Genomic DNA, 14,504 nt, shown 5'->3' with positions numbered 1-14,504 from the left:
CACAGTAGCATAAATGTTGCATAAGTATTGGCTCAAACCCATGAAATCAACATTCCACGTTTTATTCTTACCTAATACCAAGGCCTCGAAAAAGAGTTGAGGATATTCTAGGCGATGTTTAACAAACTAAACAAGCAATTTCAAAGTTCTAACGAAATTCCAATTATGTTTGCTGTAATCAAGACGTTTGTTTTGATTTTATTTTACTGTTACAGTACCACAAAATGCAACATTCATTGAGCGTTTCGATAATCCAGATACATACTGATACGATCGTTTTCAGCAGAGGCCTTTTAAAAACGTACCATAATGCGCGATGTTTTCAGTGAGTAATAAAACCCTTTGAATGAGCTCCAGCACATAGATTTTGCATAAATCGTTGATGTACCCTTCATGTACTTTCCATTCAGGTTCGAAAGATGGCAATCATCGTACCACCATCCACCAACGTACAGCTGTGCACAGTGGCTAGAGGACTTATCGTTATCCATGTCGTACGTACTAAACTTGGATCCTACATTACGCGACAACGAGTCTCCCGCAGTTCCACTAAATGGGCCCAGGCTTTTCAGGGTATACTTTTCAGTATAGTCGCCTAGCTTAAACGTGCCATAGCGTGCAATTCCTTTGTTGCCTTCGAAATCCTCCATCACGAAAGCTATTTCGCGAGGCTTTTCCGCTGTTAGCTGCAATGAGAAGAAAAAAATCATTTAAACATTTCGGTTAAGAGAACTCCGTGTGAGGTACTGAATGCGTTTCCTAATACACACCAAGTAAATTTTTCTATTTCCCAACCAAAACTCGTCGTTAAAGTTGCCAAAGCCATTCTCATAATCAGTCCAGTTCCGATAGAATTCTTCTGACCCATTGAAACGATGCTGTATCACAACCCAACCACCCTTATCGAACTCGGCATCGCACAATACGTCCATTGTCCTATTTCCACCCAGCATCAACCGATATATTCCCGTTGTATTTGCCTGAGAGCATGACTCCAGATCACCTATGGAATAGTATGTTATCCTTAAATGTAGTTATTTGAACTTCGATTTGTAACTGGGTATATTTACCTAATCTAGTCATTTTCTCCTTAACGATCGGCACTGTCTCTTCTGCAGGTGAAGAACTCGAAGGAGCGGCTTTGATTTCAATTAAAACATTCCCCTTAAACTGATCCTGAAGCAACTGCTGCAAACTGCAAGTGCTGGAGCTGATGGCACCGTTAGAAGATAACCCAGAAGATGGTCCTGCTGCAGCAGCTGATGTTGCTTGTGCCATTGCGGAGGCTGAAGCAGCAGCAGCAGCAGCAGCAGCAGCAGAACTAATAGTGGGTTCTGGCGCCTTTTCCGTTTTCATTGCTGCCATTGAAGTTTGCCGGAATGCTTCCATCTCCATTTTCAACTGACGGACTCGCATCTCCATTTGTATCGTATTCCACACAACATCTTTTGTGAAGGCAGAAAGTTCCGTGATCCTAAAATAATTGCACACGTTCAATAGTTGTACAAAATCAATCTGTTTAATACATTCTTGCTTCTAACCCTTTTTCCATGATTGAAATTTCCATGCCCAGTTTTGATAGGAAAGATTCACTTCGTTTAAAACAGCTTTCATCGCACAGCACTGGAACGAGAAATATACACAACAGACACAATCCCACCTTCAGCGCCATGTTAAGCTAAGAACGATGACTATACAACCGGATTGCTTCACGTCTTGTAATGAACTGATCGTAAACGGGAACGGGAAGATCAGTTTTGCCGCAGGAACCAGATTTAGGATTGCTTACTGATGGCAATAATATTGCAAGAAGAAATAAGATGCGTTGACCTTGGGGCAGCGAGGTTAACATGGGTTACGTTTCCTACTTTAGGGCCTCGTTGCGACCAAATTCGCATGAATGGTTTGACGAATGTTTTTTTCGTAACAACGCACAACATTTGGTGATCTTATAATCAAGAACTGTTTAACATTGCCTGGTTAAAGCGTTCGCTTATCAAAAGAATTGTCAAATGCTGGTTGTAATATCATGTTCGTATTTGCTTTAGACAAACATAATTATAATTTTGTTGCTGAAAAACTGTTGCCAGACAATTTTTTAATTCGTAATCTAAATTCTCTTTATCATTAATGGGAATTCATGCTGTCTGAGTTCTAAAATATAACTGAGAGTCTACCAATACAACATGAGGATCTATAGAGCATAGAGCAACAGATATTCATCTTTTTTTTATTTCGTCAACAATAATACAGACCATAAGATATGCCAAAAATAGTTACGTATAATATAAAAAACTTGATTCAAAAATTTGAGAAACACAAATAGTTTCAGTAGGATTCTAAAGACACGAAAAAAAGAAAAATAATGCTATTCATATAGTAACACTACTCTCCAATAGATGGCGCCACACGAAATAGCACGAAAATCTGTGCGGTCGAGAATGGTGTTTTTTTGTGTGTTGCTGATTATTATTTTTCAATCCTTATGATTTTTAACCTAATATATTTTTTTTATGGGATTTGAACCCCAGTCCTGCCGTGTGGGCCGGCGCCGCATTAGATATAAATTTATTATTAATATTATTTTTTCGCTTATAAGTATCCTACAAAACAAATACAAAGCTCTTTGATAAAGGTCAAATATCCGAATTTTTTTCATGAAAAAAAATAATTAAAAATTGATTGAAAAAAGATGTGTTTCGTAAAGATTCAAAACAAATATATGTGTTAAAAGAATAATTAGTTAAAGCAAAATTTAAGCAACAAATAATGTTTAATTCTTCTACATGGTGACGCTGCTGTTGTAAACTTTAACTTCATCGAGTCATCAGTCGACTGTAAAATACTGAGATTGGTTAAAGTTTATTTATAGTTTATTTTATTGTTATTTCATGCATGAGAATAGAAATTCAGTGAAGATTCTGACGCCGGCGAAGAGGTGTTCTTGAGTGATGCGTTGAAAATTATATTTCTCACGTTTCTTTTAATATTCAATTGAATTAAACAGATTGAAATTCCAAAAAATTGAACTCATGTGTTAGTGGAAAAAAATTATATTAAACCTAATAAAGTTCAGAATTTTTTGTATAAGATTAAAAATCAATCGACAGCCGATCATAAATCGCGAAACTCATAAATTATGCTCTCGTTGCAACACATGAAAAAACAACCATCCAGACAAAATAGACCACCGCGAGCATTGAGCCACGAGGTATGATTTACGATTGGCAAACAGCGGGATTGGCATATCAGGGCCAATTAGCCAGTAACCAAAAACAACAGCTAATAAGCCGTGCCCTTCTAGCAATCGGGATCGGCAAACAACCGGGAAACAGAAAAACAGGAAAACTCTGCATCCCGGAATTATATCACCCGGCAGCCAACCAATCGATTATGCTCACATTGCCGACCACCGGGCTGAAATTGAGTGTCCTCACATGTGGCTGCATCCTTGCCATGGTAGGATGGACCAGTAGTTTGCCTCGCGAAGGTACATCTCAATCCAATAATTAAATACACAATCGCGTTGCATTGCAATTGGCTCCGTGTGTGTGTGTGTGTGTGCGCGATCGGATGGATGTAATTGCATAACGCAATGCATGGGCCTGCAGGTTGCATATCCTGCCACAACATTACTTCCAAGGCAGGAGGAGGCAGGCGGGAAAGGAGCAGAGGGCCCGAGCGCATAAAAGTTCAGTAGGTGAATGCCACCTACCGTGGGGGTAATACTGGCTTTCCCCCTTTCTTTTTCTAAATATCACGCGTCAAAAGCATGTCGGGGCGGTGGATCAGCACACGACGGATGGTATTGATGGATTCCTTCAGTCAGTGCCTTGCTGCTTGCTGTTTTGGTACAAGAAATGTCACTTCGATGGAAATTTGGTGTAACTTGCAGGCGCATTTTCCTTCCTTTTCCTTCCTTTGTGGAACAAAAAACTGGAGGGGCGTTAGCGCAGTGTTCGGAAGGAAGGAAAACTCGACTTTTAAAAACGATTTTTGCGGTTTGTTCATTATCGCCTGTCAATAGGTGTCCGGTTCGGGCATCAAAATGGTAGCAAAGGTCGCAAAACGATCGTTGTAATAAACACGGTTCCCTCCACGGGAGAGATGTCATGCAAGTGGCCAATAGGTCAACAAGAGATGCCGATACCGATTCCGGCCTTTTCGATCGAACAGCAGCACCCAACAGAAACTGGTGCGGCCGGCCGGTACACGTTTTCTTTCACTTTCCAGAATCATCTCACGGTGGAAAAAAAGCTACTCCTTCCTTCCGGCACCGGGCATAAGGAGGACTCTGCTAAACGAGGATTTTATGCAAAAATCATGTGCATTTATATAACGATACACAGCAAGCAATGGGGGTACATCCTCCCCCATTTTTGGGGTGAGGTGCGGTCCGGATTTGCGGGGAGTATTTACAAGAAAAGTGCACCACGGGCGGTCCTTTCGGGTGTGCTCGGTACTGCTCGGTGCTGCCAGTCTCTATAAAAGCACGCGGACGGCGGGAAGGATTCTCAGTCAGCGAACATTAGGCCACAGTCAAGCACGCATCCAATATTGCAGGTAGTTCGTACAGCTTCTTCGTTCACAAGCAATTGCACGGTAGTTTTTGGATAGTGAATCCTGCGGACGCATATGCAAGTGCATTTCCGCCCGAGTGTGCAGTGATCGCAACGCAGCTCATCGTCTTGTGGTTGTGCGGTAGTGCTCGAGTGCACGTTATCGTTGGCAGCGAACAATCAAGCAGCTTTCGTTAAATTGTAACCGAAACCGCGAGACCGAACGCGTGAGTGAGCTTTGTGTAAGTAAGCGCAAGGAAGAAAACGTGTTTTCCACAAGTTTTACCAACGCTGGGGAGTGTTTTTGGGGGAAATGAGGAAGGGCATGAAACGGGATTTAAAATGAAAGTAAGACACATCTGCTGAAGACAATATCTGGCTGGGACTAGAATAGGCTCGCTGTTTTGCCGGGAGTTATTAAATATTGGATATAAAAGAAGGAGAAGGAGTGCATTCCTCGTGTTTCTTCGTCTCTTAAAGTTGTGATGAAGTATGATATCGCGAAAGTGATTTATTCAATTCTTATTTAAAAATATTTGAATAACTGAATTCAACAATTACACCTCAACGGTTTCCCAATTGGATCATTTTACAAAATCCCCAAATTTTTTTAACCCCAAATTAATGTATTCCACATTAACCTTTCACTACCCTACATCTCACCCTTTGGATGTAAACCACCCTTTTACGGAGGCACATTTTCCATACACGTTAATGCAATTGAAAACACGCTGCGGGATGCGAGTGCACACAGTTTTTCGCACTTTACCCATAACAGCATGGAAGCTGCCCGTCCCAGCTTTGGCTATCGTCCCCGTCTCCTACTTTAGGACCAAGTGTGTCTCAGACACATGATGTTCGCTTACTTTTGGATACAGTTTGTCGAAGCCATACATGATGGCGTGTAAGAAAATGAATTTCCCTTTAAAAGACGCTTGTCTGATTGTCGAACCAACCCATTCGTGGTGCATCCGCCGTTGCGGTAAGCATACGGAAGCCATTCGACATTCGGTCAAGGTTAAGCGTTATGCGAAGGATTTCCCATTTGTGCTAATTAAAGCTGACGTAATGGGCATGTGGGCGCGTAGACAAATGTGTTTCTGTTATTGATGTTTTGAATTGTTTAACTTGCAGCGTACCGAACGCCTACCGATGGCTCACAGAAGTTCCGCCAAGCTGATGCTGGCACTGGTATCGTTGTTTTGCGTACTGCAGATGCTAGAATGTGGAGTAGTGGACAGAGTAAGTGTTTAACGCGAAACGATCGTAATGTGGCGCTGTTGGCGCTAATTGTTTGGGCTCACTTTTATTTTTGCAGCAACCACGAGCATACAAACAGTACAACACCGAACCACAGAAGAGACCGTTCTGCAACGCCTTCACCGGTTGTGGCAAGAAGCGATCGTCCGCATCGAGTCCACCGAGTGCTGCAGCAGCAGCAGCCGCAGCGGCCCTGCTACAGCGCCACATGCAGAACGTGGAAGCGAATCGAAAGGATCGGCTGAGCAGTGATTTCGACCCGAACGAGGAATCGATCAGCAGTCTGCTCGATCTCAACACGGAACCGGCCGTCGAGGATCTGCTGCGACAGATCATGTCCGAGGCGAAACTTTGGGAAGCGATCCAGGAAGCGAATCGGGAGATTTACCTCCAGAAGTCGGGCGTCAAGGAGCAGCGTAACGATTTCCCGCTAACGTTCAGCACGCAGTAAGCTGAAGGTTGCAACAAAAAAAAAAAAACACTCACAAAACTGCAAGCAAAAGGCAACATCCACATGATCGGTTACCAAGCAAACAATATTTCTACTTTCTTGGTGTATAAATAGTTCATACTGCAATTCGGGCGTTACTGCCGAACACACTTTTATCACTGCAGGCTAGGGAAACGGACCATTATGCTCCACGGTTGAACACTGTTACTACTCCTTATTGTCGGCGTGCCCCGGCAACTCCGGCACCTACCGGGCGGTGGCGTCCTGGTGGAACACGAATGTTTCTTGCAATGTTTAGATCGTTACTAGTCTTAAGAAAGCAAAAAGCCTAAACCAAGCCAATCCTAACAATGTAAATGAAGGGCGATGAAGGACCTAAGACGCTGGTGTGTTGTGTAAATCTGGTACAGCGACTTCATTTAACTGCAAGTGTTCTGCAATGCAATAAAGTAAAACGCGAGAGTAAATCTGAAAACTGTATCGAGATCGAGATCGCTAAACGCTAACTATTTCCTTGGATAGACTTTATTGGACGTATAGGTGGGGGAAGGTGCAAAACCAACACATTAACGAGAACAATTACGAGTAACGGTGTGCCATACGATTGTTGCACACTAGCTATATGTTTCCACGAGCAAAGAGGACCTAGAACTCTTCCACGTAACCCTCCACGATGATGCCCGGTACGATCTCTTCACTGATGAAGCCACCCGTCAGGCTGTTGTGGTTTTCATCCTGCGGTGTAGTGGAACGACTTCTCGATGGTCCCGCCTTTTGGTCGTTCGCCATGAACGTGTCCTGGGAGAGCGATAGCTTGCGCTGGTTGGGTGAAGTGCTGTTGCTATGGTTGCCATTCTCCGTACCCTGGCAGGATTTCGGACGTTCCGATGTCGGTTTGCTCTGGTAGACCACGTTGGCGGAGGACGTATCTCTTCCCCTAGCATCCACATTGGCAGTGGGGTAGTAGCTGTTACCGTTGTTATTATTGTTGGCATCCTCAAAGTCGATGCTGGTCGTGGTCATGGAAAGCCCTTCCGAATTGCGCTTCATTGAGGCACGGTTGTAATTGGTCTTTCGCAACATACCCTGGAAGTTGAACGGTGGTTCGTCGTCCGAGTTGTCATTCTGGAATGTAAAACACACGACACAAAACCGTTAAGAAAGAAAGCTCAAATCTTGACACAATTCTTACCTCATCGGTGTTTTTCTTGCCAATCAGCTCCATTTCTTTGATCGGATTGATTTTCGTTGGTGTGATCGATCGAATCTGGGGTTGCGGTGCTTGCCGTTTCTTGATGCCTTTCGATGGGAACTCGGCAGCGATCGGTACTTCCGGTTCGGGAATCGGAACTCGCGGTGCCTGCCGTTTCTTGTAAACTGCCGTCTTACTAGTGACGGAGCCCGTTTCATCGAAGCTAGCGCCACTGAATTTGTTACGAATATCATCCACACTCTGGCGAGCGTACGGTATGGGCGAATATACTGAGGACATCTGCACCGAAGATTGAATCGGTGAACGAGGTCGATTGACGACGTTGTACGGTTCCACTACACGATGTGGAGAGAGGCTGGAAAAAGTAGCCAAAACCATTTATTCATACCGTAACGAATTCGTTGCGACAACGATCCTCACCGTTTGATCGGTAAGCTCGGATCCCGATGGAATGGCTCGTTGGCGAGCGAATGCTCACCGACATCACCGTACCCGTCCGTCCGTATACCTTTCCGAGCGGAATGGGTAATTTCGGAGGAAAGGTTTTTCCTACGCCGTAACGGTGCATCCCAGTCCTCGGTGTCGGAATCGTTACCGGTGTAGATGTAGGATGCAGCCGATGGATCGCACATGTACGTCGTATCGAAGAAGGGAATATCGTCAAAACGGAACCGTAATTTCCACACCGCTGGTCGCTGGGTACCGAGCAATGCCGGATTACGCTGGTTCGGATCGATCTTGTCCAGCATGATGCAATTGCTGTTGGTAGCGAATCCAGCCACAAGCCGTTGGTTGTAGATGTGAACCTGTGGGGAATTGTTGGAAAAGTCCGTTACATACCCGATGGTTTGATATATTTTGCTCCTGAAAGTATGCAATTGGCATTACACGGCACAAGTAACGCTTGCACAGTTGGCTTGAGTGATGGGACTTTATTTGTTTTTGTAATTATTTTACTATTATTTTAACGTTTTTCCTCATATTTTCCGTTTGTAAATTTTTATCCATTATGAAATTAAATTTTTCATGTAGAAATTCTTTTTTAAGAATTTTTTTTTGTTTCATAAAATCCATTCTCTACATACCTGCTGGGACATGTTTACAAGATCCTGATAGCGCGCAGCACGGTACTGCAGCAACACCTGGTACATGGACTTCTTTCTCCAGCGATAGGCAAATGGTTTCATAAATTCGGCCGTTTCCGCATCCAGTTTGCCCGTTCGATCGTTTATCAACGGACGATACTTCTTCCGGGCCATATGGCCCCTATATGCGGACTGAATTTTAAGAGCCGCCTCATCCTGATTGTCCTTGCTGTCCGGTTGCCGTTTGCGAACTTAAAAATGAACCATACGTTAATGCAAGGTGTGATAAGTTGGAGAATTTTCTCATTACTTCCTACCTGATTCACGATGGATCTGCTTCAGTTTGGTCGCAACGGTACGCTTCGCAAGGAACGCACGCATCATCGATTGAATTTTGACAATCTTTTTAACCTGCGTCTCATACAGACGCTGCAAGTACTCCACGTTGTAGTACTTTAGGAACACTTTCGTCTTCCCAATGACCCAACCCTCGAGCTTCAGGCGAATCAGCAACAGACGGCAGTTATCACGTGTCATTTCCACGTTCTCGTCGAAATCAAATGCTAGGAACTGATATCGTCGCAGGAACTCTTGGAACGGGATCCGGTGCGAAAAGCCCTTCTGCCTGGCCCGTGCCGTATCAAGCACGGCCATGGCACGCATCTGCTGACGAATCATTTCCGGTGCAAAACCCTTCGGTTTGTACTCAAGGTCTGCTCGTATACAGCGTACGAAATGTGTGCCACCGCTGTTCGGACCGATCGAAAGTGTTTTAAACAGCTCAAGGCTAGTCGCCCGGAAGACCCCGGCAATGGTGCGCATTTTGTGAACCTGCGAATACATGCCCTTGGAGAGGGTGTTCATCTTTTTCGCCTTGTTCTTTTCCGCTACCAGTGCTGCACCCCAGCGTTTCTTCTTGTTCGGTTTGTCCGACTGGACGCCGAGTGCTTCCTCCGCTGCCATCGTCAGATTGCCGGTGCGTGACAACTGATTCGAGAACATGATCTTGATGATCGGCTCACCGGAAGCGCGTAACGTTTCCACCATTTCCGGCGGTATAAAGTCACGGTTCTTATCCGGCATGCCGCGGGCATCGTACGTTATACGGCCAGTGTAGTGTGCCACCGTAAACTCGTGCCCGCTGGTACGCTTTATGAAGGGACTTTTGTTCGTATGGATCGAATCGATTATGTAGTTCTGCCCGTGACGTCCTCGGCTAGCGTCATCGATGAAGCTAAACACGCCTTTCGGTTTGGTTAGAATGTGATCAACGGCCAGTTTGTTATCGTAGTAGTGAAGTGCAGTTACCGGAACTTGTTCCTCTTCCTGGAGAAGAGATAAATTGAGATCAATATGAAACGATGTTTCCACTTGCGATCTCTACAAGGAGTTACCATTTCAATCATTTCAAACACAAAGATACGCTGATTGTATAAATACTGCATCTGTTCGTTAAGGGAATTAACAACCAACTGATCGATGTGGTTCCGATGGAAGCACTCAAATCCAAAATGGTCCGTAATGGTGACAGAATGTTTATCTCCACTGCAAGTACGAATCATTTAGAGACGACTGTGTACGTCGAAGAAATTGAACAACATTACTCACTAAATGGCTCGGCCAAACGAAAGCTTCTGATTGATGGTGTTCGTTATCCAGTCCACCAGCCGGGAGTAGATGGTAGCTGCTAAAACATCCCGCGCATCCCGTGCCTCATCGGCCGTATGACGCCGACGTTCGGCTGATCCGCGCACAATCACGCAGTAGTTGAGCAGTGCCCACTGGAACTTTTTCTCGTCCAGCTGCAGCAGTGCCGCTATCTTGGTGATCACTTCGAAGCTTTCGAGCTCGGTTTCACCTTGCGTTTCCTTGAAGCGTACCTCACCGAGCAACAAAATAGCGGCTAACGTTCGGTAGATCGTTTCCAGGATGTCCTGCGACAATTCCAACGCTAGTAGCTGCTCCTCAAACTCTTTGAAAGCTTTCACGTTGCCGGCGATATCATCACGGCAGTATTTCAGCTTATCCGAGCTCATGGCGTCGGATATGCGGAGATAGCGATAGTTACGGCCACCTTCCAACGAAAAGTCCAACAATCGTTCCTCAGCATCCATCGTGTCGTAGAAGTAGTAGAAGATGTGAAAATTTGACTGATTCCTTTGAAGTGAATATAGATTAAATTAGTTTATATAATCAAAGACCTTAACAAATTAATACATTCCACAGACGTACATGTTGGTAGAGGAAATGCGAAGCTTCTCTAGGAGATACACCCAAAAAATGGCACCAGATAGTTTTCCAGTTGATCCATATGTAAGTTGCACCTGTACGATACTGCGAGTAGAATTCGGATTCAATGGAGTTCCAGCATTGGTTAGGCTGCTCAGTGCCTTGTATCCGTTTACGAGGCGTTCGTATACACCTGGGTTTCCCTCACCAAGCACACCAAGGTGCTTCATCAGGAGCTTCAAGTTAGTCGTTTTTCCCGAATAACTCTCACCGGCCAGTATGATATGCTGCGGTTCCTCGTGGTGCAACATGTCCTGGTACGCACTGTCGGCAATCGCAAAGATGTGTGGAGCATTATCGGAGCGTGATTTAAACATGTACTTCGAGTGGAACTGTATGAAAGGAGATAACAGAAAATTTTCTTTTACTGTAAAGTCAACGTGTCTATGCATCATTGCCTGACACTTACCCCACGTACATACTCCGGGATGGTTTCGTTAGGATTAAGTGATATCAACACATCGCCCACAAACGTGTACGTGTTACCGTTTTTGTAACGCTGTGACACCTCTTCCAGTATTGTCTCCTCGGACAGATGCTCCAGTGCAGCAAGGTCTTCGACGTGCAGTTTTTCTGGTCGATTTTCTACCGATTTCAGCAAACCACGTACGACTGCTACTTCTTCCTTCTTCGGTAGCTGTATGTTTTGTACCGATTCGGCTAGCATTTTCATTTCTTGACTCAGCTAAAAGTGCATGCAAAGGTTTGTTAAGCAGGGACGAAAAGAAAACCCTCCAACTCAATATAGACACCTACGTGGTAGTCATTTTCGGGCACTTGCGTCAAAAAGGGATGTTCAATAATTTCCATAATGAACGGTCGGTGATCGGGATTCTTCTCGAGACATTCAGCTATGAAGTCGTTATACTCCTGGGACCAATTAGACTGGCGATAGAGTGTTGGTGGAGGATTGCGTACGATTTGGAACATCGCACGTGTTGCGTGCATGTCCGAAAAGGGTGGCTTTCCATCACCCAGCTCAATCGCCGTTATACCCAATGCCCACACGTCCGATCGATTATCGTACACATCGTTGTCTGCAACGGGTGATCACTCATGATTCAGAGAAGTCTTCGGCACTGGACAAATACTTACCACTCTTGGAGCTGGTGACAACTTCCGGCGCCATCCAGCAAGGAGAACCGATGCAAGTGCCTCGCTTGCCGAGCGTAGACTTCGTGTCGCGTGCCAAGCCATAATCGCACAACTTTATCTCACCGTCCTTCGACAGCAGAATGTTGCTTCCACGGACATCTCGATGTACGATATGGTGCTCGTGCAGATAAACCAATGCACGCGAAACTTCACGCAAAATGTACGCCAGCTGCATCTCAGTAGCGCGACGGTTGCTAACGAACAGCTTCCGAACGACATCCACAGCTGGACCATAGTCACAGTACTGCAATGTACATCAACAACCCGAAATAAAAGTAGAATACGGCCATTTGAAATCCTCGTGACACTTACCTCCAATACGAACCAAATCTCGTCACACTCCCCCGCAGGACACTTCTTCCGATAAACGCCGTAAAAGTCGATGAAGTTAGCATGTTTGGAGTGATCGCGCAAAATGCGAAATTCCTCCTGGATGGCCGTTTTCATGTCACCTTCGAACTTTTGCACCTTGATCGCCACATTTTTGTTGCCGGCCTGCGTATCAGTAGCCAGATACACCTTGGCACAAACACCACTTCCGATGAGTTCGCCGAGCTTATACCGATTACCCGGATCGGGAAGCGTTTCAATTTTTAAGTTAGCCATCGCAACAGAGCTACGACGTACACTTGCAGCACTTTTCTTCACCTACGAAACGATCTAGCTGTCCATGAGTTGTAAAGGAACTGATGAAAAAGGAGGGAATTTTACTTGAAGAAATTGAAATATTCAAATAAAATAAATTATAATACACTTTCAAGTCAATTATTGTGCTTTAAAATTGTGAAGCTTCTTTTCATCCCAGTTGTACGCTCATTTTTATTTCCCCCCGAAGATCATCATGGCCTTCTGGTCATCCGTGGTGATAAATTCGAATGACAAACCCGCTAAGATCTTCAATCACGATTGATTGAAGGGAAGGAATTTTGCTCATTTTCATTGGTTGCGACCGTTGAATGAGTTATTCGCCCGGAACCCGTCCCCATCACTCCGATCCATACCAGCACCGACGACTACCAACACGTTTGTGGTTTTAAAATTCCGATCGACGTTAACGATCACAGTTGGTGAATGAGGTCGTAATAGTTAAGCGAAGGAATGTGTCAAGGTTTCAAAGTAGAAAAAAACACATCCTTCGACAAAAATAACTCCGACAAGAAATGACTCAACCACCGTTTATTCGCATCATGATGATAAATAATTGAGTCCCTCGGGGTGATTCATTTTATTGAAATTATCGATTAGACGACAGTGCTCCTTTCGCTGAAGTGTTTAAAAATGTGAAAGTGGTTACTGTCACCCTGTTTGCTTCAAATTAGATCACTTGATGCAATTGTATGTATGTAGTCCGAGTTGCTTGCACAAAATTAAATAAACGCGTCCGGTCCCGGAAATAACTTCACCTGCAACAACACTATCACGGTTACGCAAAACCAACACTCGAAGACACCAGATGGGGAAACCTTTGCTTGAAATTCTTTGGTTTTCGTTTCGAGGTCGTATTGCGCACTAATCCTGTTAGGTGATCGATGGAGCACTTGAAACACTTCCGGCGCCAACGTTACACTTAATTCATTTAATGTGGTTCACCTTAAAGATCACCGAATAGCTTATTTGTTAAGCGAATTCTTAATTTTTCCGATGAGATCTTCTCTTGGAATTTTCATTTTAACTACTTAATTATATAAAACAAACTTTCGCTAAACAATTACCCAAAAGAAAACGAAGATTTCTGTACACTCTGCACACCTTTGTTTGTTCACTTTGTTAATTTTAACTACCAACTTGCTACACACTTTCTTTAGTTTTGGCAAATTCTGCAGCTAGTTCAAAAAAGGGTTTATTCCTTGGCAACTAAACTCGACACCGTCACCTTGCAAAGAACGGATTGTTCCAGTGGGTTCGACTGCTTACCGCGAATTCTAGACACCTACTGACCGTTGCACACTACCGTTGCTCAACGGGAAAGCGACCCGGCAATCGACTCTTACGTCCCCAGGGGAAGCCTCAAAAAGTCACTACACATCACTAATTCAATTGTTAGCTTCCTTCGGCCCAATGTTCTAATTCACGGTTACGCCATGCACCAGCGATGGTGAAGCGATGAATGTATGGCAGTAAGCTACCAAAATTCGAAACTCCTTCCGTCTGGGACATAGTAAGAGTGCCAACGCGTACCCGGTTTGGTGAGGGTCGTCACTGTGGACGCGTTTTTCAACTCCCGGGAGGTGAGGCGTGGGCAGAAAGTCGCAACTAGTTGAATTGCCCAACCGAAATGGTACGGTACTGGTGCTCTAATTGATATGCAGCTAGCTTCGAGGTTTTCCGCGTGATTCGTCTAGCTGTTTGCAGCAACACCAACCGGTTGGTGTTAATGCAACACTTTGATGCGTTTTAGGATGTCACGTGAAAGTCAATACTAGACCCAGGGCGTCAAATTTCGCTCGCTGTATATATGTAGTGTGCGAAAATCCAAACGACGAGATTGATAT

At 44.5% G+C, this 14,504-nt stretch overlaps 3 protein-coding genes across 6 annotated transcripts; 1 reads left to right on the top strand and 2 right to left on the bottom strand.

The window, feature by feature from the left end:
• Window positions 1–596: 596 nt before the first annotated feature.
• Window positions 597–1,830, bottom strand: LOC125775039 (angiopoietin-4-like). Its single transcript, XM_049445474.1, has 3 exons — window positions 1,542–1,830; window positions 1,071–1,474; window positions 597–1,003 (listed from the first exon to the last, which is right to left on the bottom strand). Exons 1-3 carry the CDS (start codon window positions 1,670–1,672, stop codon window positions 711–713), a joined length of 828 nt encoding a protein of 275 aa, XP_049301431.1. The 5' UTR covers window positions 1,673–1,830; the 3' UTR covers window positions 597–710.
• A 2,685-nt stretch (window positions 1,831–4,515) lies between these two features.
• On the top strand, window positions 4,516–6,745 carry LOC125775040 (cardioactive peptide). 2 transcript variants are annotated; one of them, XM_049445475.1, is made up of 3 exons: window positions 4,516–4,801; window positions 5,694–5,801; window positions 5,878–6,745. In XM_049445475.1, exons 2-3 carry the CDS (start codon window positions 5,712–5,714, stop codon window positions 6,268–6,270), a joined length of 483 nt encoding a protein of 160 aa, XP_049301432.1. In that variant the 5' UTR covers window positions 4,516–4,801; window positions 5,694–5,711; the 3' UTR covers window positions 6,271–6,745. The 2 variants fall into 2 exon arrangements, with proteins under 2 accessions (XP_049301432.1, XP_049301433.1); XM_049445476.1 differs by lacking the exon at window positions 4,516–4,801 and adding an exon at window positions 5,424–5,624.
• Window positions 6,746–6,779: 34 nt separating this feature from the next.
• Window positions 6,780–14,200, bottom strand: LOC125775027 (neither inactivation nor afterpotential protein C). Of its 3 annotated transcripts, none has more exons than XM_049445439.1 (13): window positions 13,927–14,200; window positions 12,325–12,698; window positions 11,953–12,256; window positions 11,614–11,894; window positions 11,267–11,542; window positions 10,801–11,189; window positions 10,177–10,725; window positions 9,963–10,113; window positions 8,886–9,894; window positions 8,569–8,819; window positions 7,904–8,289; window positions 7,463–7,838; window positions 6,780–7,395 (listed from the first exon to the last, which is right to left on the bottom strand). In XM_049445439.1, the coding sequence occupies exons 2-13, from the start codon at window positions 12,616–12,618 to the stop codon at window positions 6,916–6,918; spliced, it is 4,746 nt and encodes a 1,581-aa protein (XP_049301396.1). In that variant the 5' UTR covers window positions 12,619–12,698; window positions 13,927–14,200; the 3' UTR covers window positions 6,780–6,915. The 3 variants fall into 3 exon arrangements, with proteins under 3 accessions (XP_049301396.1, XP_049301395.1, XP_049301394.1); XM_049445438.1 differs by having other exon boundaries at window positions 12,325–12,722; window positions 13,725–13,980; XM_049445437.1 differs by having other exon boundaries at window positions 13,725–13,980.
• Between the last annotated feature and the right edge of the window lie 304 nt (window positions 14,201–14,504).

Source organism: Anopheles funestus, chromosome 2RL, assembly GCF_943734845.2.
Source record: "Anopheles funestus chromosome 2RL, idAnoFuneDA-416_04, whole genome shotgun sequence".
Taxonomy (NCBI): domain Eukaryota; kingdom Metazoa; phylum Arthropoda; class Insecta; order Diptera; family Culicidae; genus Anopheles; species Anopheles funestus.
The sequence above is the reverse complement of the archived record's forward strand: the minus strand, read 5'-3'. Positions and strand labels throughout refer to the sequence as shown.

Excerpts from the sequence above, each read along its gene's own strand:
- LOC125775040 (XM_049445476.1), top strand. The coding sequence starts at position 5,454 with ATGATGGCGTGTAAGAAAATGAATTTCCCTTTAAAAGACGCTTGTCTG. Across the intron at positions 5,625-5,693 it reads TTGTGCTAATTAAAGCTGAC|CGTACCGAACGCCTACCGAT; the intron begins GTAATGGGCATG and ends TTTAACTTGCAG. Across the intron at positions 5,802-5,877 it reads AATGTGGAGTAGTGGACAGA|CAACCACGAGCATACAAACA; the intron begins GTAAGTGTTTAA and ends TTATTTTTGCAG.
- LOC125775027 (XM_049445439.1), bottom strand. The coding sequence starts at position 12,618 with ATGGCTAACTTAAAAATTGAAACGCTTCCCGATCCGGGTAATCGGTAT. Across the intron at positions 11,895-11,952 it reads TGTCACCAGCTCCAAGAGTG|ACAACGATGTGTACGATAAT; the intron begins GTAAGTATTTGT and ends CACCCGTTGCAG. Across the intron at positions 11,543-11,613 it reads TGCCCGAAAATGACTACCAC|CTGAGTCAAGAAATGAAAAT; the intron begins GTAGGTGTCTAT and ends ATGCACTTTTAG.
- LOC125775039 (XM_049445474.1), bottom strand. The coding sequence starts at position 1,672 with ATGGCGCTGAAGGTGGGATTGTGTCTGTTGTGTATATTTCTCGTTCCA. Across the intron at positions 1,475-1,541 it reads ATTTCAATCATGGAAAAAGG|GATCACGGAACTTTCTGCCT; the intron begins GTTAGAAGCAAG and ends CAATTATTTTAG. Across the intron at positions 1,004-1,070 it reads GGAGAAAATGACTAGATTAG|GTGATCTGGAGTCATGCTCT; the intron begins GTAAATATACCC and ends ACTATTCCATAG.